Raw genomic sequence first — 25,075 nt, forward strand, 5'->3', positions numbered from 1 at the left:
CATCTCTGGTCTCCGGGAGGTGTGAGATCCAAATGCCCTCCGGATAGAATTCCTCAGACAATAGAAGATTCTGGCTTTGCTAGTAATCGGAGTTATGGTACTTGGAACACTTGGACTCAGACATTGTAAAAGAGAGGGCTGAGCTGAGTTGATGAGGAGAGTGTCTGCCAGGTGTTTGGAGACACCTCTGTCTACAGTTGGCCCGTGGTAAGAGATGCTCTGCAGCGCAGTGTTTTGTGCTTTTCTGGGAAGGCATCACATCTGTGTCAGAGAAGAAACTGATCCATAACTCTAGTCCCACAGTGTGTCTTCACCATAGTGCCCACCATTATCGTTAGCCTGCACTCTGTTCTTCACAAGGTGCAAGAGAAGAAAGATCTAGAACCAGAAAGCATACACTTAAACCCTAGATCTTCTCTCTAACTATTAGGGTAACCTCTAGTTACCCTCAGTTTCTCATCTTCTAAACGGAAGTCATTGGAGGATTAACCGTTAGGTTACCATTTATTGCTGGCTACCTCACCACCAGCCATCTGCTGAGACCTCTCTTAGTTAACTCTCCATCATCAATGGAGATTAGTTTCCGGTCTGAACAGAGAAAAGTCTTCCACACACGAAAGCCACCAGCAACGTCACAGAGGACGCAAACTATTGACTTAACCCACAAAACACAGCTAAAAGTCAAAAGGACAAATTCCCTTCATGTAGCGAATTTCAAACCCTCAGATCTCTGTAGAAAAATAAGCAAACCTAGGAATAAGTAATTCAGAGGGAAGAAAATACAGTAACACAAACACTTAACCATTTATTCTCATGGATAAACGGAAGGAGTGAGAATGAAGAGTACGTGAGCGCCTGTCACACTAAAAAAACGGCAGCAGCCAGCACTCCGTGCTAGCCGGAAGGCAGCAGAAGCCCACTTTGCATTGCTGGTGGGCATGTGAACGGAAGCAGCTTTTCTTTGGAGCAATGTGACAAGATGTGTCAAGAGCTTCCACAAATGTTCACTCCCAGCTGATCTGACAATCCCACTTCCAGGAACTCGTCCCTGGGAAATCATCAGCCATGTGGGCAGGGATTTATGTAAAGATGTTATTTTTAAGTGGACACAACCCCAAGTGGCTAACAGTAGAAGGAAACTCCGTAGGGTGGGATGATAAGCAATCATTCGAAAGTGTGCTTTTAAAGAGCATGAGGTGCTCTATAGAAAATCTTCAGTATATGCACAAAATTTTTTAAAACTAGGAGGAAATATACCAACTGTTAGCAATGATCTAAGTAATGGAATTGTTGTTAACCTTTCTTTATATTCTATTTTCCTTAATTTTTGTTCAGTGGAATCCAGAAAGGGAAATGGGGAAAATGTTTTTAGTGCCCCTCCACCAACACCAATATCTGTAGCACTGTGTATTCCAGAAAGAATGGACAAGAAACCAAGGGTGTGTTGACACAGAACAATGGGATAGGTGTTGCTCTTCCTTCGTCAGTACTCCCTTCAGATCCAGACCAGTTTTGAACCAGCAGATTGTTGACATCAATCATGGACACTCACATTATCTCCTGGTTTTTATTTAGATATTCAATTCTACTTAATAGTTTTCTGACTATTGAGGACTTGTGGTTGAGACATAGGCTCAATGATTTGAGCTAAATCTGTGCTAACTGCAGGTGGTCTGGGCTCTGGTTCACTGCGCTGGTCTGTGTTTGAGAGGGCAGTAGGGCAGAGGGAGGGGCCCGAACTACAGTTGTGAGTGCTTACCCAAATACAAGACATCCCTGCTTCCCTCATAAGGACTCTCTTAGTGCTCAGGATTGGAGCAGGGCAACACACAGAGTGAAATTCGTGTCTTCCTTCTAAGAAACATCTGTATGAAAATACTAGCTCTTAGTTTTACAGAGTATCTTTGGTATGTGCCAAAATGGGAGGGAGGTGTATTGATAGATATCACTGCTAAGTGTCAATTAAAATAATGCTTATGTATTCAGAATTCAAGTCTTAGAGAAGAGGAGCGTAGAGGTGAGCGTTCTTTGAATTACAAGTTTTTTAACCTTCTGAAATTCAGTGTCTGGATCTAGCACCCCAGGATGTGTATTTTAAACACACTTAGTTCAGTCTAACATAGGCTGCTGAGGCCAGAACATGGGAACTGTTGTAAAATACTATACTGTCATATTTTACTGTGCCGTCCAATGTGGTATCCATACTCATCCCCGATGGCTTTTGAGCCCCTGAAATGAGGCCAGATTGACTGAGGAACTGAATTTAAATTTTAATTAACCAGTTGTTAGATTGAAATGCAGACAGCCACCTGTGACCACATGCGCTGTGAGACAGAGCAACCCTTACTGCGTTCAGCCTTTCACACGAGTCATTTGTCAGCCCGTCCTTCCAACCGGATATACAGTTCATCGTTCTGACACAGGAGTGCACAGATATGGCTCTAGAACCTTCTGTAGGGAGAACACTGGCAGCACCAAGTCCTGTAACCGGCGGGGGTGGGGGTGAGGTGGGGGTAGGGGGTGGGAGGAGTCCTTAGCAACCTGCTCATCACGTGAAATGGTCCCACTCATAACCTTTTCATCCCACCAAAGAGAACCCCCCAAATCTTCTCAGCCCAGGTTTCCTGGTGGCTTTTGTAGTAGTTTTATTTTTTAACTAAGGAAATCATTTCTGATCTCCTCCCCCGTTGTTTAAAGGGCTTAAAAGTTCAGCATGGTGAATTTTTATGGGGCTTTTAATAGGAAGCCGAGTATTGTAAACACACCCAGATGATCACAGTAGCATAGTTCAAGTCTTTTTACTATGCATGCTTCGAATCAAAATATGAGACCGATGAGGCCAATTACAACTCTCCAACTCTCACAGGCCTTATACACGTGCTCACACATACTCTGGTAATAGGAGGCAAACGCCTAGACAGAAACAGTCATCATCCCCAGCAAAACTGGAAGCCCAATGCGGGCAGATGGGGTATTGGTCTTGTAAGGCTCTGAGCCAGACCAAGCTACGGCATCAGCCAGCTCACAGAATCCAGTGTGCGTGACTCAATGAGTCATTGTTCTTGCTGTCGAGGTGTCGGCTGAAGGGGCATACAGGGGAGAGAGAAGGAAAAGTCGGGGGAAAGCCTCATTTGGGGCCAGAGTGACTGAATTTAGGAGGAATTGTTGGCCTCCCTGACCTGACTAGTAGGTGATGGGCAATTGTTATGAACCAACTCCATCTAGTCGGGTGGAATGGATTGGCACCACAGTGATCACCTAAACTAGAGATCAAAAAAAAGGCACCAAAGAACTGGAACTGGAGCCAGAAGAGACTGATTTCATTTCAGCTTTTAATAATTGAAACCTCTCTGGACTAGAGCCCATTTATTTTTTGTCTGGTGTTACAGTCCAAGAAATTCAGTAAGGTGGACTCCCTATGCTTGTGACATGTCTGCCCACTGATCAGCACTTTTTTTTTTTCTTGAAAATTTAGGCACAAAAAAATGAGAGAGAGTCTATCAGACAGAAGTTGGCCCTTGGAAGCTTCTTTGACGATGGCCCCGGAATCTACACCAGCTGTAGCAAAAGCGGGAAGCCCAGCCTTTCCTCCAGGTGAGTGCGCTTTTGAGTTGGTTTTCTGGTGTGTACCGTGTGGTGCCTGTAGGTCTAATAAAGGACACGCCTGTGTCCTTTTGTGGTTAGTTCAGGGTTCTAGGCAGACCCCTTCCCACTTGTGTGTTCCTTTATTTTCAGTGGTGATTGTTGCTATGGCCCATTGCGCAGTGGCGGGAAGTGATGTTTTTATATTTCATTGGTCTTTGAAGAGAACACTGATTTCACAGTGTGGGGGATGGGTGATCAGGCCACAAGCCTAAGCAAGTGATACCTTTCACCTGTGGCAGACCACCAGATTTCCCACAAAGCAGCCCCAAAGTCACCCAGAGTCCCCCTTAATACGTTTGATTGCAATGAATACCATTACACGAGATATATAACTCTCACTTTGATCGTTCAGTGTTTATTACTGTTCTTCACTTGTCTGCTAGGTAGTTTTTTCTTGGTCTTTATTTTAGGATATCATTACTCACTTAACCATTAGTTCTTTCAAGAGGTTATTGGTAATTTGCATAGCTTTCCTTTCCAAATAAAATATGTTAAGGTTCCCACTTTGCCAGGAAAAGAGAAAAAGCTTCTGAACTTTTAACACGTTTATATGGGGAATTGAGGTGAAGGTTCTGATTCAGTGTGTCTCAGCTGAGCTTGAAACCCTTTATTTCTGTACCACTCCCAGCTGAGGACCATGCCACCATTCTGGGGGCTAGTGGATACTCCCACTAGTAGATAATTTTCAAAAGTGTTACATTCCAAGCGCTTGATGAAAGCATAGAACATTGTTTCCATGAAGAGAGTTGTAACCAAAGATCCATCAACACTCCTTGATTCCCTCCACCCCCACCCCCATCACATCTGGTTCTCTGTCTTTTGAGCCGGAAGCAAACATGCCCTATGTAAGTACTGCATATAATGACAACATTAAGCCCAGAGCCAGCAACAAATGATAGCGCCTTGCATTCATTCAGTCAGAAGATGACTGCTGTATCTCTGCTTCATGGGAGACCCAGAATTAGGCAACCCAATATCTACCTAGTCCTGCCCTGTCTGATTTTACTAAGCCTTGTCTGGGGCTTGGAGAGCCCTGTAAATCAGCAGCGATCAGAGGCAGACACATGCTCACACGAGTGCATGTGTTCCAAGCAGTACAGGGAGGTGGGTGCCTCAAGAGCACACTCTGGTTTGCCCATGGAATGTTAAGGCATCTCCTCCTTAGCTGGGTACTGGCCTTCTCTTCCAGTATTGCCCTCAGGAGCTAGAAAGTTAGTCTGCCCCCTGGCCTTTCACCTCCGGGTAGCTGTGGCAGAAAGGTTCTGGCCTGGAGACCTGCAGGTTTGTCTTACCCTACTTTGCATAATGAGAATAACAACTCATTTCATTTTACTCATCCTGACTTTTCCTGAGTGCAAAATGAGGAGACTGGGCCTTACAGATTTTTGCTCTTGCTCTCTGCTCCACCCCCAGGGGACCAGAATGTCTTATCTAGATGCCCCACCTGTCTTGGCACACTGTTACATCCCTCTGGCACAAATGGGAAGCTTTCTTTGTAAACTCATACCTCTGTGTTCTTATCAGGTGTGTTTAATATATTTGTGATACATGTCATGCAGTTTGATAAAATGCATTTACTTATTAATGAAATGTGTGTTTACATATATCCATGAAGGTGGCAGTGACCATATTCATCGTTCCTTGACCCCCATACCCTGCTCTATTATAATGTAGAGAACTGGGTATTGTAATGTGTGTATACACACGTGCCAGCATCTTGTTCTGCTCTGTAGAAGGAGTACACTCCAGCTCCTTGGCTGCTACTTTGGGTGTTTACCTACATATCTGTACATAAAATGCTTATGTGCTCAGGTTTTAGTTTAAATAGCCATCTATTATTTCTCTGAGTTTGAGGCCAGCCTGGTCTATAGGGTGAGTTCCAGAACAGTCGGGGCTACATAGAAAAATACTGTCTATGGGAAGGAAGGAAGGAAGGAAGGAAGGAAGGAAGGAAGGAAGGAAGGAAGGAAGGAAGGAAGGAAGGAAGGAAGGAAGGAAGGAAGGAAATAAAATTGGGATTTATCTTTTATCACATTCTGCCCACAAACACGCCCTCCATTCTTCTTTTCATTCTCCCTTTGTAGTTACAGCACAACTTAGGATCGGTTAACTATCAAATGTGAGTGTTCTTGAGAGCAGACATTATTTCACCTGAGCCATATAACGTGTTTGAGTTACTTGAGGCACACTGCTGTTTGACGTGAATAGCCAGTTCCTCTTTTGTACTCTCTGCCCATGCATGCGTCGTTTTGAATTCCACAGTCTGCTCTCCTAAGTGAATGCAGTAGTTTATGTAGCCACTTTTGTAATGGTGGGCACTGGGATGTTCTGGAATGCTTGCGGCTGTCACATGCTGCTCAGAAACCCTCTTGTCCATGTCTTCTGCACAGGTTGGAGAATTTCTCTTTAGTGTGCACACAAGGGTGGATTTATGAGGAAAATACATGAATGTTCCCACTGATGACATAATGACAATCATTTACCAACCTGGTAGTCACAGGATACTCTCCTAGCAGGAGTCTTTCAGAGACCCCGTGCCTCTGAGACCTTTCAGCACTTTGTATTATCTTTGAAAAACTATTTGTTAGTTAAGTAGGAATATGGCAGCATTTCGTGTTGTTAACTAGTTGCATATTCTCTTCTGTGAAAAGTCTGTGTCTTATTTCAAATTTCTGGTATTCTTCCTCCTCCTCCTCCTCCTCCTCCTCCTCCTTCTTCATGTGTATGCGTTTCCTTATCAAGGTTATTTAGTCATAATATTACTCATTATATTATTCCATATTATGAATCCTAAATACACATTGCAAATATCTTTTCTCAGCTTGTAACTTGTTTTTCACTTCCTTATGTGTTTTGTGACTATAAGTCTTGATTTTAATATAAGTAATTTTTTTTTCTGGTCAGTGTTGCCTATAATTTTGTGTAAGAAATCCTTACCTGGGCATGGTGGTACTTGTCTGCAGTCCCCACCCACAGGAAGTGTAGGGAGAAGGGTCAGAGCTCAAGGCCCACCTGAGTAGACAGCAAGTTTAAGGTGAACCTGTGCTACAGAAAACCCTGTCTCGAAAGCCAAACAAAACCTATTTCTACCCATAGTCCTGTAGATATTTGCTAGTCCTACCAAAGGTTGAAAGTGTTGGTTTTTTAGAAATCTATAATCTGTCAATTGATTTCTTTACAAGGTATGGGAGAGAAGACTGCTTTCTTCTTCCTCTTTATAGCAACCATTTTATTATGTTTAAATCAAAGAGAAATTCTCACCTGTGCAGAAGACATGGACAAGAGGGTTTCTGAGCAGCATGTGACAGCCGCAAGCATTCCAGAACATCCCAGTGCCCACCGTTACAAAAGTGGCTACATAAACTACTGCATTAAACATAATTAATTAATTAATTACCTCCTCCACTCACTGATCTCTCAGATCACTCCTGCTCGTGCTTTACAATCATGGGAATATTTATTTTACTTGTTTATTTCATTGTTCCTACTCTTGCTCCAAAACTTTATTTATTTATTTATTTTAATTACTATAGCTTCAAAATACATCCCAGTATTTGGATAGTCAAGTCTCCTTAATTTTTTCAGTCAGACAAAAAAGAAAATTAATGCTTTTAATAAAATGAGAGAATACATCTTGGTTTTTTTTTATTCCTTCATATAAATTTAAGTCATCTTATAAAGTTCAATAATTTCATAGATTTTTTTAAAGATTCTCATTGAATCTGTGTATAGATCAATTTAGGAAGAATTACATTTTCACAGTATGAAATCTTCTTATCCATGAACACAGTCTATCTTTCCATCTATGAAGTCTTTTTGAAAATAAGGATTTGTTTTTTTTCCATTTAGAGATGCTGCACATGTTTTGTTAGACTTACTTCTAGAGACTTCCTGTCTTGACTCTTTAAATTCCCTTTAATAAAGCTTTCTTGTGGCTTGCTGCCAAAGAGAAAGAATTGCAACTAACTTCTTAAGCTAGCCAACCCCCCTTTCTACCACTTCCTGTGGCGGGGGGAGGGGTCAAACCTAGTCCTGGGAGTGCTAGTCCGTGCTCTGCCACTATGCTATACCACCCGTGGGTCTTATACTCACTTTACTATCGCTGATATTACTTCTGTAATTTCTTATAGCAGTCTGTGGGTTACAAAGATTCTTTGGGGATTTGTAAACAATCTCTTTTACCAAGTGCAGTGGCTCAATTGATTTCTCCCCAGCCTCTGGCCCCTGTTTTCTTTCTCTGTTTCTTTTGTACTTGACTTTGGACTTTGTATTTGAATACAGTGAGGATTAGAAATCACTGTGGGTACAATCATTAGCTCACTCCTCATACTGAGTAGACTGGTTCTGCAGTCGCCTTTTTAGAGGGACAGTAACTATATGTCATATCTAATTACTCTTTGTATAGAATTAGTAATGTTCCCCTGTATTGATAATTTACAAAGAACCTTGATGGTAAGTGGGCGATGAATACTACCACATGATTTTTCTTCATTGCTAAAATAATTTTGTCACTTACTTGATCTTGATCTGTTAGTGAATCAGTGAAGTACATTATAGATTTTCAAAATATTGAACCATCTTTGCATATCCAATATAAACCTAAGCTAATTGGTATAAACTTTTTTCATATTCTTAATTTTTAATATCTTACTTAAGATTATTACATTTATATTCATGATTGGCATGGGTCTTTTTATATTCTTTTCTTTTTTTTTAAGATTTATTTATTTATTGTGTATACAGCATGTATGACTACAGGCCAGAAGAGGGCACCAGATCACATTACAGATGGTTGTGAGCCACCATGTGGTTGCTGGGAATTGAACTCAGGACTTCTGGAAGAGCAGTCAGTGCTCTTAACCTCTGAGCCATCTCTCCAGCCCTTATATTCTTTTCTTAAAATATTTTGTCTGATTTTAGAATTATCTGGCTTAAAAATGGGCTGGGACTTATGTTTCTTTCCAGTTGTGCCCCTGATGTCTACATAATATTGTAATGATCTGCTTCTATGAGGTCGGTAGAACTCACCTGCGTTGGTCTGTTGTGTACGTGTCTGTTTCAACAACGGCTTGCATTCCTTGAGAGATACTTGATTGGGCTGGAGAGATGGTTCAGAGGTTAAGAGCACTGACTGCTCTTCCAGAGGTCCTGAGTTCAGTTCCCAGCAACCACATGGTGGCTCACAACCATCTGTAATGAGATCTGGTGCCCTCTTCTGGCCTGAAGGAACACATGCAGGCAAAACACTGTGTACATAATAAATAGATAAATCTAAAAAGAAGGATACTTGATTGTACCTGTTTTTTCATTTTTTAAAACTTTCTTTTTTAATTGACTCTTCATGTCTTTCACATCATACATCCCAATCCCATCTATCTCCTGTACCCTCGCATCTGCCCTCAAAATAAAATTTAAGATAAAAAAGGAAGAAAGGGAAAGTCTGTGGTCATGAAGCTGCAGTGTGACACAGTGGGTCGCACAGTAAAGCCCTTTATCCATACATCTTTACATGCACAAGTTCATCACAAAGAATCATTGGTCTGGGTCGAGGCCCCTGGTTTCAGCTACACTGTTGATGCTGGGCCCTCACTGGGGCTCTTCCTGGACATCCTGTTGCTGCCCTGTTGAGTCACCTTTTTTAAGGGTTATATATTTATTTATTATGTAGACAGTGTCTGCCTGCATGCATGCCTGCAGCTGGGTCCTCTGGAAGAGCAGCCAGTGCTCTTGACCGCTGAGTCGTCTCCCCAGCCCTCTTGAGTCAGTTCTAATGAGATGATGTTTCTAGGTATTTCCCCATTTTCTTTACACTTTCAGAATTGTTAGTATAGTTGATTTCAGTGAAACTTTTTAAGTTTTAGTTTGACTGTTTCAAATAGTTTTGACTGAGCTTTATATTAGCCGTGATTTTCTCCATAAGTTTCTTTATTTTACTTCCCGTCTGATAATCATTAAGTATAGGATAATAAAGGCTATTTTACTGTCTTACATTATGGGTTGGATTTTTTTTAAACATACATCATCTCCTCAGAGAGTCCTTCCCTGATGGCCTTATTGAAAATAAACACACATGTCCTTACTATTTTCTCTCTTATCCTCTGTACCCACTCACCCTGATTCGGTTTTCTCTTTAGCTCTTGTCACTCTTATTAAGACATTATATAATATATTCAAATCTGTTCCGTGTCTTCTGCCATCACTCAGGTATAAATTACTGGTAAGCAAGTCTTTGTTGTGTTCGTTACCAAGACAACCACATGAAGTAATGCAGACTCTCTTTTGAGTATTGTTGAACAAATGAATGGGGATCTTCACGATGGAACTGGCCAAACTGGGGCACTCTTTCTCCAGAATACAGCCAGTTGAAAGTATCTACTGGTCTTTTTTCTTGGCTTATGACTGACAATATAAAAGAACCTTCCAGCCTTATTGTGAGGGGTCGTAAGCCTGTGCGGCCATGTCTGATAACCCTGGGAAGGGAAGGCTTGGAAGGTTAGCACGTGCCTAGGTGCTCCAGTCCAGAGCACGTCAACTTCCTGATTCTTCCAGGCCAACGATTAGCCAGGCAGAGAGCTGGTCTAAATGGTCCCTTCAAGTACTGAGTCTGTGCACAGCTCTACTGTGCTCCCCCAATAATGCGGGGTTCTGTGGTATCGATTCATGTCCCTCCCCCACCAGCCAGTCTGAAGCCGGCTGAGGAAGCACTTGAATTGCTCTCTCTCTCTGTTTCATTTTACCTTCTAAATTTTTTCATACTCTGGTGCTGTTGTTTCCTTTCCTTTGTGTCTTTCTTCCCTCGACAGATACTAGTTTAGTAGGGTTTCAGAACTGTGCTATGGTTAAGTCTCGTGGAGGCTTTCAGTATTTGTCTTGATTTGGTTTTTTTATTAAGACAGAACCTCACTGTGTCCCCCTGGCTGGCCTTGGACTCACAAAGAGCCGCCTGCCTCTGCCGCTCAATGCTGGGATTAAAGAAGTGCACCACACCCCTGACTTCAGCAGATATATCATCTCAAATAAAATTGCTTGAAGAAACCCCGGATGTAAAACAAAGTTTCTCTGATGGACCTAAGGTCAGGAATTGGGGTGCCTGGAGTACTGATGTGCAGAAAATGCTTCCTCCATCCCTCCTTCTTCCGCCCTCCCCACCCTTCAGTGCCTCTCTCCATCCCTCCCTAGAATTCCCAGAGCCACTTGAGACTTCCAGCAGAGCCAAATTGGAAAAGCACCGACTCCTCTTCCCCCTGGAGACAGCTATGCAAACACAAATGTGCTTCGCAGTAGCACATAACAAGCTGCACTTGTTGGCTTGCCTTCGAGAGATTATTAATAGCCTGTTCTTTCAGATGGGCTCGTCTCTGTTCTGAGATGAGCTCATCATCTGTGAGAACAGGATGACTTTTCTAGTTCCCCTCAAGATGATAGTTAATAAGGATCCTAAATGTTTCTGAGAAACATCACTTTGTCTTGTCAATAGGAAAATCTGCTAGGATGGACCATCATCACCCCTGTCAGCCATAGTGTGGGAGGGAAGGACTCCAGGAAAGCTCAGTCACTATTATATAACCCTGTTATATAACATGTGGTCATTTAGGCGATTGGGATATAATTTTTTTTTCTTTGTAAGTGTTTCCATTGATTACTTTTGTTCTTTGTTATTTTCATACATCTTTATGATGTATTCTGGCTACTGTCTTCCATCACTGTCTCTATTCCCTTCCCACCCCTACCAAACCCCACCCCAATCGCTACCAGTCATCCCCAAAGCTTTCCACTGGGCTGGAAATACCTTGCCTCTTACAGAAGTGTTTGAGGATGTCAGCTCAGCAGGACAGTACTCCAAAATGTACCAGAGCAGATGTGTTCAGTTAGTTAAACAACCAGAACCAGGTAGACCTGTCAATGAATCTGCTACCCTGAAGAGCTCAGTCCTCAATATGAAATGTACTGCCAGATTTAAGATTAATTGGCACAGAGCCAGGCATGGTCACATAGGCCCAGCACAGGGAATACTGAGGCAGAAAGATTAGAGAGTATTTGAGGCCAATATAGTAAGCACCAGGCAAGCTGGGGCTACCAAGTCAGACCCTGTCCAAAGCACCCCAAGTATTGGACTCGGAAGTTGTAAGCTTGCTTTTTAAGGCAGGACCTACGGAAGTGAATGGAGTCTTCGGAAAACCCAATCTGCTTCATGCTTATGCTTTTTAAAGGATGTGAATTTACCTGCAAAACATTAGTCACATTCAGTATGCGAGGAATTCTGAAGCATATGAAAGTCTGAGTGTGTCAGCCATGCCTTCGAGTTCAAGTTTGCAGTGGTCCACTAGGATTCAGCACTGCTAGGTTTTTCTAGACTGTGTTAGCTCTCTTTAAGCAGTTTTTAAAAAAGTGACAAGCTGTTAAATGTAAGCTAGGCTTACAATAATCCCATAAAGACATTTTATGCCTAATACTATAGCCAGAGAAAGTTGGATATTGCTGCATAACACAGCTCATTAGACCTGACTAGTACTGGAGTGTGGCATCCACAGTGTCACATTTTCCTTCAAAATTTGCTAATCCAGACATAATCACCTTCTTAAACTGAAACTGTATGATCTTTGTCGTTCTTTTATCGTTTTGAAAAAGGTCTTAACTGCTTAATAGGAAATAAGAAAAGTGGATTACCTATTTTTTGAAATGAGATTTCCAAGAAATGGCAGGTTTAGTAATATTCTTGGGGGGGGGGGTCGTCTTGCTATAAGGCCAAGGCTGGCCTTCCCCTTTCCATCCTCCGACTGCAGTCTCCTGTGTGCTCAGAGTACAGACACACACCATCACTCTCAACTTTGCTTGTATTACTAGTATAATGCTTCCCCATAGAATTTTTTCATTGGCCATATTAATGATCAGTTATTGTTCTGTGTCCACATTTAGAGCTTACGTAGCTTAGTGTGGAGGGGACAGGAGCAGGCCTAGCTGCTGCACGGACACAAGATGGAAAGGTCATTAGCAATAGGCACCTAGGAAATCTAGCATTTTCAAACATTACAACCCAACCCGACCTTGCAAAGAAAACTTGCCCTCCTCTCCCATCTCCTGCCCTCACAGTAGCCAAGGAGAAGTCCGGTTTTGCACTATCTTCTTACCTCAAGATGGGTTTTCTTTAACACCCATCAGTATAAGGGCCTCCTAAAAAACCGTCTTTATCACTCTTGCAGAGCGAGTAGCCTAGACGAGCTGTATCCTTCCCTCCAGGCTTATGATAAAAAACAAACTCCCCAGAGTGTTTTTGAGCAGCTGGTTTGAATAATGATTACTGTTTACTTATCTCAACCAGCCCAACATCCCTGAATCAAAATTCATTTCTTTCATGGTCTTCTCTGTTTATTGGTGAATGGCTGAAGCGGGGCCAATCACAAACAAACACCTGGTACCTCCTCTGTGTTTGGGTGGGAGGGCGGGAAACAGGGCCAATTCAGACCCGTAAAAGTGAACCCAGGAGGCTTTAAAGAAAAGAGATCCACAGATCCACAGGGGCTGAGAGAGAGAGAGAGAGAGAGAGAGAGAGAGAGAGAGAGAGAGAGAGAGAGAGAGAGAGAGAGAGAGAGAGAGAGAGACTGAGGCAGCATCATTTGCCAGGAAAATGAATCACCACCTTGAATCTAACAGTAATAATTTTTGCATAATCTCCTGGACATAAGTGGAGTGGCTTGTGTCAGCCCAGCATGAGAGAAAGGCTGACCTGTCTACGTGTGCTGAGACTCACTCTGCAGCATCCTCCTTGAAATAAGAAGTGCATACTAACATGACTTATTTGTAATGCATGGCGCATCGCTAAAACTTCACATTAATCCCATGCACATTCCATTAATTTGTTGTGTGTGTGGTTTTTTTTTTTTTAAGTCTTCACATTGGTGGTAGCAGCATCACAGAAAATTGTGGCTCTGCATCTGCTTTTACTTCTCTCTGTACAGTCACTAGGAACTCGACAGGAAACCTGTCTTTTTCTGAATGCCTTGTTTCAAGGAGACCTCTAGTATTCTCAAATATTATGCAATTTCAAAAGCAAGGCAGGATTTAAAGTGGATCTTTTGAGAAGTAATAAGATTAAAATAGCAAAACAAATTTAATTATGTAAGCAATTCTTCTCTTTCACAAATCTGAAAGAAAAGCAAATTGGTATTTGTGAAATTTTCTTTGTCTAATAAATAGCCTTGCTTTACAATAATGCCAATGACCCCAGTTTAATTAGGTGCAATTAATTTTGTGCAGGCTGAGTTTGACATCTTGCTAAAGGCATAACCAGCTGTACCCTGTCTTATGAATTTTCTTTTTTTATCAACAATGAGAATTCAATTGCCTGAGCTGTTTCAAAAAGGGCTGGGGGTGGGCACAGGGCTATATGTTATAATAAAAATTGACTTTGGTGGACAGCTGAATGTTTAATTAAAAGAGCTTCTAGATATTAGCTTTGGTTTTGCATAATCTTTGACATGTTCTCATGACACCATCAGTGGAATTTGCACTCCCTTTAGACAGTGGTCTCGCACGTGTGTTGGGCCTTAGGTGTGCAAATGCTACTACTAGAAGAGAAGCCCACTGGCAGCAGTGAGCTGGTTGGCTCGAGGTCTAACAGCACCCCTTCTTCTCCGTCACTGCTGCTGACCGAGCTCAGAGCCCCATGCTTATTTGTCAAGAGCTCAACCAACTAGCTCAGCCGAGCCACATTCCCATCCGACACCATCCTTTAGTTCAATCTTATAAAACTTTACTGTGCCCTTCAGGTTTTTCTCTCACAGATGATCACATGCGTGAAACCCATGGAAGGTATTTTTACTGAGAACACAAGCCCTTACATGATACTATTTAAACAGATTATGGGGGTGGGCCATCTGGTGGCCATAATTTGTTGTGTCTTTTCAGATGCATAATAGATTCACAGTTAAGTAGAAAGATAAATAAATAAATAGTATTGGTAAAAATGCCATTAAAAAAAAAGATTCCTGCCTTTCCATCATAGTACCCCATTCTTCCAGGTCCTGGTGCCTCCCATCAACTGTTCGGTCCTCCCACAACCCTCTCAGAGGACAAAGAAAAGTGTCTCTCCTCTCTGTGTTCACAGCAGTGCCCTGCACCAACCACTGTTCAGAGCATTGTTGAGTCAGTCACTAGGAAGGAAGTAGCTGCCAGGGTCTTAAGAGCCAGCAGACCTGACTTAGAACCCTGACTGCTACTTAGTAGCACTTGCTGATGACTTTACTTGGGCCTCAACCTCCTCATCTGTAAAATGGGGGTAATCACTGTGCCTTCTTCCTGGGGTTATTATGAGAAGGCGAGTGAAATACCCAGAAGAGTGCCTGATCTCTACTTTCTTGGTGTTTGCTCTCGTTATTTCTGTTGCATTTTTATTTGCTTCCACACACTGCTGATTATCGCACATGGAAAGTTAAAAAAACAAAAACAAACTGCCAATGAAATGCCCTCTCGGCACTTAGAATTTTGATTTCAGTTGCGGACTATTTTAGACTTATTGGACGTACGCTTTTTTTTTATAGGCGGTTATCAGTTCTTGGAGAATGTCACACCAGTTCTTTTGATCCCATCCATCCCCTTTCCACCTGTAACTCCTTCCAGAGCTGCTCACCCCCTCTCACCCCCTCCCAACTTTGTGCTTGTTGTTATTGTTTTAATAATCCACAGGGCCCAGTGTGTGTTGCCCCTGTGCTCATGGGTGGGGGACATCCACGGAGGTACGGTCAGCCTCCCAGGGGCCACGCCCATAACAAAAGCCCCCAAGCTTCTCACCTGTTAGCTTCTCGGTTGAGGGTAGGTTCTCATGGGTCCCCTCTCCCCTGCCAGCTGGAGTGCTCACTGGCTGGTCACATACGGTTCATGTGTCAGCAACAGCTGTGCACGGAGTTCGTGAGGGCAGCCCTCCTGTCAGGGTGGACAGACACTGTCATTTGGTGGCAGTCTCCTGGAACTTGTCACAGCAGAGTTGAACTCTCCTTGTAGCACCAGGGCCTTGCTTGTCCCCCCAGTGACACCCTTGCTGCTGCGTGGGTGGGTGCTGGGAACAGAATCTAGGTCCTCTGCGAGAACAAGGAGGGCTCTAACCACTGAGCCATCTCCTCCGCCCCCAGGAGTTAGCCTTGAAAGGGCTGTTTTTAAGGTAAAGCTTACTGTAGAGCCAAGCCTCAGTGGCAACTTCTAAATGTTTCTCAATATGATCATAAAAGAGGTGAAGGCTGTATTTCCGTGTCAAGAAGTATAAAATAACTTGAAGTCATCACCGACATGTTAGAATGGCGCTCAGTGGGGCTGAGCTCGGTATGTGTGAGGCTCTGGGTTTCATCCCATCGCCCAAATGAGAGACAAACAAAGAAATCTGACTAATGCAGTTAGTCTCAAAGGTCACCACGCACTGACCCTGCTCTGCCGTACTTTCTCAGGAGCCACTTAGACCCCTGACAAAGGAAAGCTGGCGTCTTTGCCCTGCCTGGCTCTGGCAGCTACCTGCTGGAGAGATGTTTCCGTTCGGGGGCTGAGCCGAGTAAGTGGGTTGGCTGTCTCAGAGGAACACAGTTACCTAGGGTCTATGGTCTACTGCAGGGAGAGGAGCAGGGCTGGGACTGGGAGGGGTGTCCGTGGGGGAGTGGAAGAGCCTGTCCACGGAGATGCTCACTTACAAGGAGGCGGCTTCCCGGCTGCCCACGTATCATCTCCCACTAGCCACAGCAGCCTGCCCGAATCAGAGCTGAGGCTGACTCACGTGTGAGTCACTGCCCCTCTTGCGGGTGGTCTGAGTCAGCCCGCAGCTGTCAACCGCTGAGTCCTGCTCACCTTTCCTCCAACGCACGGCTCCCCCACCAGCTCTCGCTTTCTCTCCTTTTCCTTTTTTAATTCTTGCTGAGGGCCCACACATGACAACTCAGACGCCTTCAAGAGAGACAAGCTAATGTCAACCTCATGTCTTCCTTGAAAAGTCCTTAAGTATATCTCCTCCCACCTTACGTATACTTTAAAAAAACACTACATTGTATCTATTTATTGTGGGGCGGGGAGCACAGGCGTGCCCTGGCACGTGTGTGGAGGTGAGATGGCAACTCCTGGGAGTCAGGTCCTTCCATTGTCGTGAGTCCTGGGCATTGAACTCATCAGGCTCGGCAGGAGGTGACTTTTCCAGAAGAGCTACCACACTGGCCCTTACCTGTGCATTTTTATTTATAAAATTGAAACCATACTATAGCTACTGTTTATGGCCTTTTTTTTCCATTTAAGACTATATCGGGCCGTTTCAGCCTTTTTCACAGCCATTCCAGTGTGTGTGTGTGTGTGTGTGTGTGTGTGTGTGTGTGTGTGTGTGTGTGCATGTGTGTGTATGTGTGTGTGTTTGCTAGCTGAGCAATAGCTCATCATAGTTCACTTTTATTCTTAGGCATTTCAGTTTCCAGCTTTCTGTTTCATTTTTGGCTTTATTTTGTTTCTTTTTTATCTTCTCTTTTTTCTCTCATTTATGAATTCATTCTGCCCTCTTTAAGTGCCCTACCCCTCAAGAGGGAGAATATAGACGACTGTGACCTTGTGCGGATTTTGCCTGTTTTTCCTGTGTAAAGCAGGGTCCCCACTCCATACTTCCTTTCTAAGTGAGGTAGGTAAAGTGCCTGGCATATAATAGATGCTCACAAATGGTAACTTTTTATTTCATAAATAGGCTGCTTAGAAATCATCTGAACTCAATTAAGGTGGAAATAGGCCACATTCGACATCTGGGGGAGATGGCTATTTTGTGCCTACTATCCTAAGAGGGCCCGTTCTAGCCTTCCATTCACAGCAGAGAGTATTTCTCTTGAAAATACATTTCCCTGACATTAAAATCCTGTAATTCCAAATTCAATTACTCAGAAGTGGTCATTAGTGAAGGAAATTGACACTGATGTGGAGTGAGACCCGACAGCTGTCTGAGGAATGCAAGTATTTACAGCTCTCTGGAGCCCAGGTTAGGGAGCAGGCTGAGGTTTCTCCAAAGGAAAGCTGGTGGATGGAGGCCCCTAGTCTACGAGCTGCTTAAACCACTGAGAAGATTCTGTGACCATGAGGCCTTGGCAGCCTGTTAGCCATGCTTTGAGCATGTACAGAAAGCAGGCTTAAGAACTAGACCTAAGAGATGGAAGCAGAAAGGGGAGAAGTGTCTGCAGGGTTTATAGAGGAAACCCCTGTGTGGTCATTTACACGTCCACTGCCTTTAGAGTTATCCTTTTCCTTTAAGATGCCGGTCAGTACAATTTGGCACATTCTCCCATCAAATAATCCAATCCCTGGCACATAGTTAGAAATACCCGTTAGCTTCTCTGGACACACAACTGGAGCGTGGTCCTCTGTGCTCCCTCCTGGGTTCATCCCTCTGCCAGCCTTACTGCCTTTCAACTGAAGCTCTCTGCTCTAACATTCCTGGCTAATACCTTGCTTTATGAATGGCCAGGTAGCAAAAGTATCTGCTTGCACATATACGGAATAGGGAGTGTCCACCAAGTGCTTCTGAGTTCCCTTCCAGTGTGTGTGTGTTTCCACGCTTCTACTGACACATTCTGATCGATGACTCCAGCACTTGCTACCTGTTGGACGACCTGGTGCTGATGCCTCACTTAACTGCCATGCCTCCACTTTTAGAGGTGGAGAACCACAAAATGCTTGTAGGGTCCAACAAGAAACTGGAGTGAGTGAAGTGATCCAAATAAAAACCAACAGAGCATAGTAGGACTGTAGCAAATTAATTAGAACGTCTGTGCCCTGTGCAAAAGGGGACAGCAGGTACTCAGCACTGGGTTGCTGATGCTACAGAGCTTCTGGAGCTATTGCCTGATTCGTGCATGCATGAATTGATGGATGGATGGATGGATGGATGGATGGATGGATGGATGGATGGATGGATGGATGGATGGATGGATGGATTGCCTGATCCGTGCATGCATGAATTGATGGATGGATGGATGGATGGATGGATGGATGGATGGATGAGCAATCAAGCAATCCTTTTCTCTATATACATGCTTAAGAAAATCCTTTACATTGCTTTTGTGTGATGATGCCATATGTTGAACCAGCAACATTGGTACATAGAATGATTTTTAAATCGAGTGTTTTCCTATTTCTTAACTATACCTCACAGCAAGAGGAAGTTTACACAATCCTGCTAGAATAAAATAAGACATAGCATTGTATTTTCATAACAAATGTGGAAAAATAGAAACCATGTTCCTTTTTCACCATTTTTTAAGACATCAATAGGAATTTGTCCAGTTCTCAAGGTAAATGTCTACAAACACAGTCAATGGGGAAAGAAAGAGGCAAACTGTGGGATGGAGAAATAGTTCGCAGTTCTTTACAAAGCAGTGGTGCCTCCTCTGGACCTACCACAGTCCCACATAGAGTGTAGCTAAAGCTTACCCAAAACTCTGTTGTTCTCACATTCACTGTGACGTAGTCCCAGAAAAATGAAACGCATTTATATAGACCCTTGGGTAGTTATAATCCATATTTTATGCTCTATCCCCTTTGAAATCAATATGAAACAGAAAAATGGCATGAAAAGTACGGGTGATTATTCATTATGTATAAAACCTTTGAATAATGCATCAAAGATCCATTCAAATAAATGGAAATAATGTGTTCTTCCAGCTTGGCTGCAAACTAGTTGGAGATGTTGAGTTATGAATGGCACAGCATGGCTGTGACTCACAAGCCTCACTGGCTGTAGACAGTTAATGAGCAATGCAAGCTCGAAATCCATGGGCACATGGAAGTTCTTTCTTGCTCTGTTTCCTGAGTGAAGCCGTACAATTCCCTTGGAACTATGAGCAACGGTAGGAGGCATGAGCCCTGTAAAATTACGCTGCCAGACACAGGCAGGGTCTAGTAAATTAAAACCCACTATTAAGAGTAGCATGGGAGAAATGCCACTGGATTAAAAAAATCAGAAGTCCAGCATGAGATCTCCCGTTCTGCAACCTTGAGCCATTTACCCATCGCCACAATGATGATGCATAGTGAAATGTGCGGCCATCAGTAGCACACAAGGTAAGTGTTTAGCTCTGCTCGGGAGCCTGCCATTAGCTGGGCAGCTCTGCCCATCTGTGTTGGACTTAAGCATCTGCAGTCCGCTAGAGGTCACTGAGGTCCCTTGACTGCTCTTGTCAGAAAGAGCTCTCGTGTGTTCCTGGAGCTCTGAGATGAATCACTCACACATCCACCAGCAGGAGAACCCGTTCAGAGAGTGATGGCAGAGTAAGGGCACAAGAGAAGACCATGAAGTCTTAAGAGAATCATAAAAATGGGTCGAGGAGATGGCTCAGTGAGTGAGGGTGATTGCTGTGCAAGTGTGAAAACCCAAGTTCAAATCCCCAGCACCCACATAAAAGCTGGGCATGACAGCAATGTCTCTAACCCCAGTATGGGAGGCCTGAAGGTAGGTAGAACCTGGGAGTTCACTAGCCAGCCAGCCTCGTCAAAACTTCGGGTTCAGTGAGAGACCCTGACTCAAAAGAATAAAATAAATAGAGATAGAGGAAAACCTCCTCTGACCTCCACATGTGAACTCGACACGCTTGTGCACATATACACAGAATCTTACATTTTTGTGTATTGATGCCTAAGCCAGATTCTCATTTCTGGAACCAGAAAACAAGGAGAAACTCCGGGCTTCAGAGCTCACACCAGCCCTTAATCACCCCAGCCTAACACCAAGGACAAGACCTGCTTTACAATCCTTTCTGCCCTTCTGGAAGTCACCAGCAAAGTTTAGAACCATGAAGTTGTTTCTCTCTGGAGAACCTTAGTCTTGTATCTGTATTTTTAATGAAATAAAATTAAAATTCACTGCCCCCCACCCAGCACTAGCAATCAGACCTAGGGCCTTGCACATCCTAAGCAAGTGTTCTACCACTGATCTGTATGCCAATTCCTTGGCTTTTAGAGATTGGAACTCCTCATGCAGCCCAGGATGGTCTCAGCTCTCAACCTTCCTGCCTCTGGTTCCTCTGCTAGGATTATGGGGATGTGTCACCGTGCCTGAAGAGCTGTTTTTGAGTTTGGGGTTTTGGTGGTGTGGTGTTTTACTAAATTGTCTAGCACTGGCTGTGTTTTGAGATCTCCTTTGGGAGCAAAGAACTTTCTGACTGCTGTCCTCCAGTCCCGTGCATGTTTTAATAACATTCCTCACAACTGCATCTGAAGTCAGCACAGACCTATTAAGAGCTGGTCTTCTGGCTGGAAGACAGGGCAGCTGAATCTCCCCATGCGATTCCCCTCCCGCCCCCAGCCCAGCCATCAGCCAGCAAGACAGATTACCAATGGAGTTTCTATGCAGTGTTCTGCTAAGTACCTCAGAACATCAATTAAAGGACTTAGCGCAATGGTTCAGACCAGATCAGATCCCAGCACCCATTTCTAGTGGCCCTCAGATGCCTGCAGTCTTCAAGGAGTCTGGCACCCCCTTATGGCTTCCACAGACGCTCACACTCCTGTGTATATATACTCACATAGACACAAACACGCAAATAAGTCTTTTTTAAAACATCCAATGATCCTGAATGGGATACTTTGAAATATTGTTTTCCCTTGGCACTGTGCTCGAGAGACCAAGGACGCAGAGACCCAGAGTGAAGTTTACGGTACTTGTAAGCGAGGCTGCATGAGGCTGGAAACCCAGGGAAGTGGAGTCTTCAGAAGTAAACCTTTCAGACAGCTGCATATCTCACTGCCAGGCTGCAAGACTGGAATGGGGATTATCTCCGTGGCACAGAGGCCTTTAGAAGACCTAGTGGCCCCCATCACCCCACAGCCAGTCTTGCTTAGGGACTGTGGTTGAGTTTACCTTGAGCTGGCTCCCTCCTAAAATGCGATTAAAGGCTAAAGGCAAACAAATCCCTCTTGAAACGGGAGCCCATTTAAGATGTCTTTACTAAAACCTTCTCTGAATCAGCTATGATGTCACATCATTCCTTCGAGTAACATTCTTGGCGATTACCACTGTAAGGAATTACAAGCCACCCGACCCGCCCAAGCGCCCTTCAGTTTCCCATGGGATTACTGTGCCACTAAGGGGTTTTTCTGCATTTGTACCTGAGGCGTTCCTCCACTTCCCCCAGCTGCTAAGTCTTTCCTCTTAACTCTCCCGGGTTAGATGCTCCTTGGGGGGTGGTTGACCGGTTTGGGGCAGAGCTGCAGAAATTTAATCACATTTTCTTCAGAAGGAAGATATTTGTCCTTGGGCATCTTTAACTTGGTTTTGTGGTGCCGTTTGCTGGTTGTTTTATATTTTTACAATCTTTATCTCCGGCAGCCAGATATCTGGGATCTCTTGAGGCCTTGTGCATATCTCAGAATGCTACGTAATCCTAGGTTCAGGAGAGATTAGCCCTTAAGATGTGTCTGTCCCTTCTCTGTTTGTCTTTGCTGTTGCCTTCCAAACCAAATCAAAAATAAAACTGATTTTATTGTTAGAAATTGCTTGGTTCCACTTTTTAGATGAACTACAGATATCACAAATGTATTAAATTTGACTTGTCTGGATCGGGGGAAACCTGATCGTTGATGGGGAAAGTTTGAGGGAGGCGTGTCCCAGCACACCTGGAGGGCAGCTGCTTACTAGTTACCGACAGCTCAGAAGGCTGACTGCATCAGGGATTGCTGGGAATGGGTGAGAAGTGTTAGGGACCCCGGAGATCCCTTTAGAAGGCCGTATTAGCTCCAGGGGTCTCCATCCCTTTGCCCAGCTTCCAGAAAGTGGAGAAAAGAAAGTAGTTCATATGTACGGAGCACCTACCTCGTGCCCAGCTCTGAACACACTCAAGATCGGGAACCCACTGTCAACTCAGAACCTGTGGTCTGCTTCCCTGCAGCCCTGGGCCTGGGCTCCTTGTCTGTGTTGGGAAGATTGAAAGAAGCTAATAATGCCGGAGAGCGGCTACCTTTTCTTGAAGGGAAAATAAGTAAGCTCGAGCTTGTGTAATTGTAGAATTTAACAATAGGTGGCAGTACATACCTGTCCTAATTGCAATGCAGTCCAAATGGGCGGATCCTGTGTTTTCAATCAAATAAACATTTTTAAATCAGTCATAGGAGCAATGCGTGCAAAGTTTCTCCATCATTAAAGTAAATAAAAGCATACACAAATGTCAGATGTTAGATTAGCTCCCTGTGGCCGTAATGACACCAGAGCAAATTCGGTACCCTCTGCCCCAAAGCTGGCTTAGACTGGCTCACGGTGGTAGCCTCCCCCTCTATGAGACCTGCTTCTCCACAAGACTGGGGTATTAGAGACACTGAGAAGCACCAAATGTGGCTCACCTTCAAAGGCCGGTCAGGACCTAGAGCTGAGCCCACGGGCTGGCTACGTTCATCGCCAGCGTTTGCCCTTTCTGACTCCACTGCCAGGAGCATCCTTCAGAATCCTGGTGTAATGAGCTCTGGAGAGGTGGCTGGTCTCGAACTGCTGGGTGTGGGAGAAGGTGCACAGAAGCACACGTATTCTAAGACTGAACACCTTGGGATTTCCTTACGTTTCCTGGGGTTGACGAACCCACGGTGTTTTCGTCTTTAAGAGACGTAAGTGAGCTTTCTCTGTTGGTGTTTGGAAACTGCTTTAGTAAAGGTTTCCTTCAAGTGATCCTGTCTTACTGGAGGGGAAGGAGGCTTTCTGCAGAGAGCTGTAGTCTTGGCCTACTGGTGAGCGTCTCTGGGCTATCCTTTTAAACAGAATCCTAAATAACACCACACATGTTATTGGCTGAAGAAGTCTTTTTCATCTTGATGGACAGAATTGGAAACACAGAACATCTTTGTGTATGAGCCAACTATGTGTTTGCTATTCACGGGGTGCTATAACATATAACTTTAAAACCAGACTGGTGTGGAAAAAAAAGAGTGGAATCCTGGGAGGTCCTCTCGTAAGATTCAGGAGAGAATAGGCTGAGGCGGGATTGCCAGCCTGGGCTGCATAGCAAAACCCTGTCTCAACAACAAAGGAAATGTAGAATGATTTGGATCACTTACTTCTCCACGTGAAGAACAATGACTGTTTTCTGTTAGTAAACTCAGTTTAACGAGCTACAGCCAGATACCGAACGGCTAAGTCGAGCGGGTGTCCTGTTTGTTTCCGCCCAGACTGCAGAGCGGGATGAACCTTCAGATATGCTTTGTCAACGACAGCAGCAGCGACAAGGACAGCGATGCAGACGACAGTAAGACTGAGACCAGCCTGGACACCCCCTTGTCGCCCATGGTAAGTCCACTCGGCCGCCACCGGCGCGGGTGACCCAGGAGCAGTCATTCCAGGGGTGGGAAAGGCAGCGTCTCGGGACTGCACGCTTCGAGAATTTGGCAGTGACTGACTGCAGAATCAGAGTCATGACACAATAAGGAGAAATAAGGCTTGTTAAAGTTAGCGACTATGAGAGAAGTCACTTACGCTTTTAGGGATTATAAAAGGAAGGTGGGCGTGGTGACGTGTGCTTACGGGGCTGTGGCAGGAGGATCACAAATTTAATATATATATATTATATATTAATATATATATTAAATATATAATATATATATATATTAACCTGGGTTCGGGTCTCCTGTGTTCCTGTGTTCATATCACAGTGCACTGCTGCTATCAGTTCCCACTCCCACCTTTCGAGGGAGACGGCATGATGTCATGAATTAGTGCCCAGGACCTAGCAGTCACAATAGGCTCTGCCACGGACCTGCTGCCCGGGTCTGGACTCACGTGTCCGTTTTCTCTCGTGCAATATATATATATATATTTATTCTATTTACATTGTTCTGCCTGGATTGCCTGCACACCAGAAGAGGGCGCCAGATCTCATTATAGATGGTTGTGAGCCACCATATGGTTGCTGGGAATTGAACTCAGGACCTCTAGAAGAGCAACCAGTGCTCTTAACCACTGAGCCACCTCTCTAGCCCCGGATCACAAATTTAAAGTCAGCCTAGGCAACATAACGAGTTCACAGCTGACCGGGGCTCAGTGAGTAACCTCTCTGTTCCACACATACATATATGTACGAAGGAATCCTTCCCTGTTGGACTTAGAACTAGGAGCTCAGCTCTTTCTCACGTGTTCCAGAAGTCACGGATAATCTGAATGCTTGCCGCTAGAATGTGTTCCCCCTGTGCTGTACCTTTGTACCATTGATCAGCAAGTGCCTGTTGGCCTCTGAGCACAGTGCAGATGTCATTAGATGCCGGCTCTCAGAAGACCGTCTCTGACCCTGGCTCTGGGCTCCATGATTGAACACGACACCATTGTAACTTCCACCGTGCCTTCTGTTTGTCCACAAAGCAGAGTCATTCCAAACGGGCTCTTTTTAAGGTTATCTTGTGACTGACTGGCCGCGGTGAGATCAAATGGGTAGTGGAATTGCTCCCAGGACGTGTACACACA

General features: G+C 44.2%; 1 protein-coding gene across 9 annotated transcripts in view; it reads left to right on the forward strand.

The window, feature by feature from the left end:
• Schip1 (schwannomin interacting protein 1) overlaps positions 1–25,075 on the forward strand; it is a 690,937-nt gene that overhangs the window by 655,862 nt on the left and 10,000 nt on the right. For 8 of the 9 annotated variants that reach the window (XM_076574213.1, XM_076574214.1, XM_076574218.1 and 5 more), the window contains 2 exons: positions 3,476–3,594; positions 23,791–23,908. In XM_076574213.1, coding sequence (XP_076430328.1) covers positions 3,476–3,594; positions 23,791–23,908 — 237 coding nt within the window. Of the gene's footprint in view, positions 1–3,475; positions 3,599–23,790; positions 23,909–25,075 lie in introns of all 9 variants that reach the window. The other variant, XM_076574221.1, reaches the window with a different exon arrangement.

Source organism: Peromyscus maniculatus, chromosome 6, assembly GCF_049852395.1.
Source record: "Peromyscus maniculatus bairdii isolate BWxNUB_F1_BW_parent chromosome 6, HU_Pman_BW_mat_3.1, whole genome shotgun sequence".
NCBI lineage: Eukaryota > Metazoa > Chordata > Mammalia > Rodentia > Cricetidae > Peromyscus > Peromyscus maniculatus.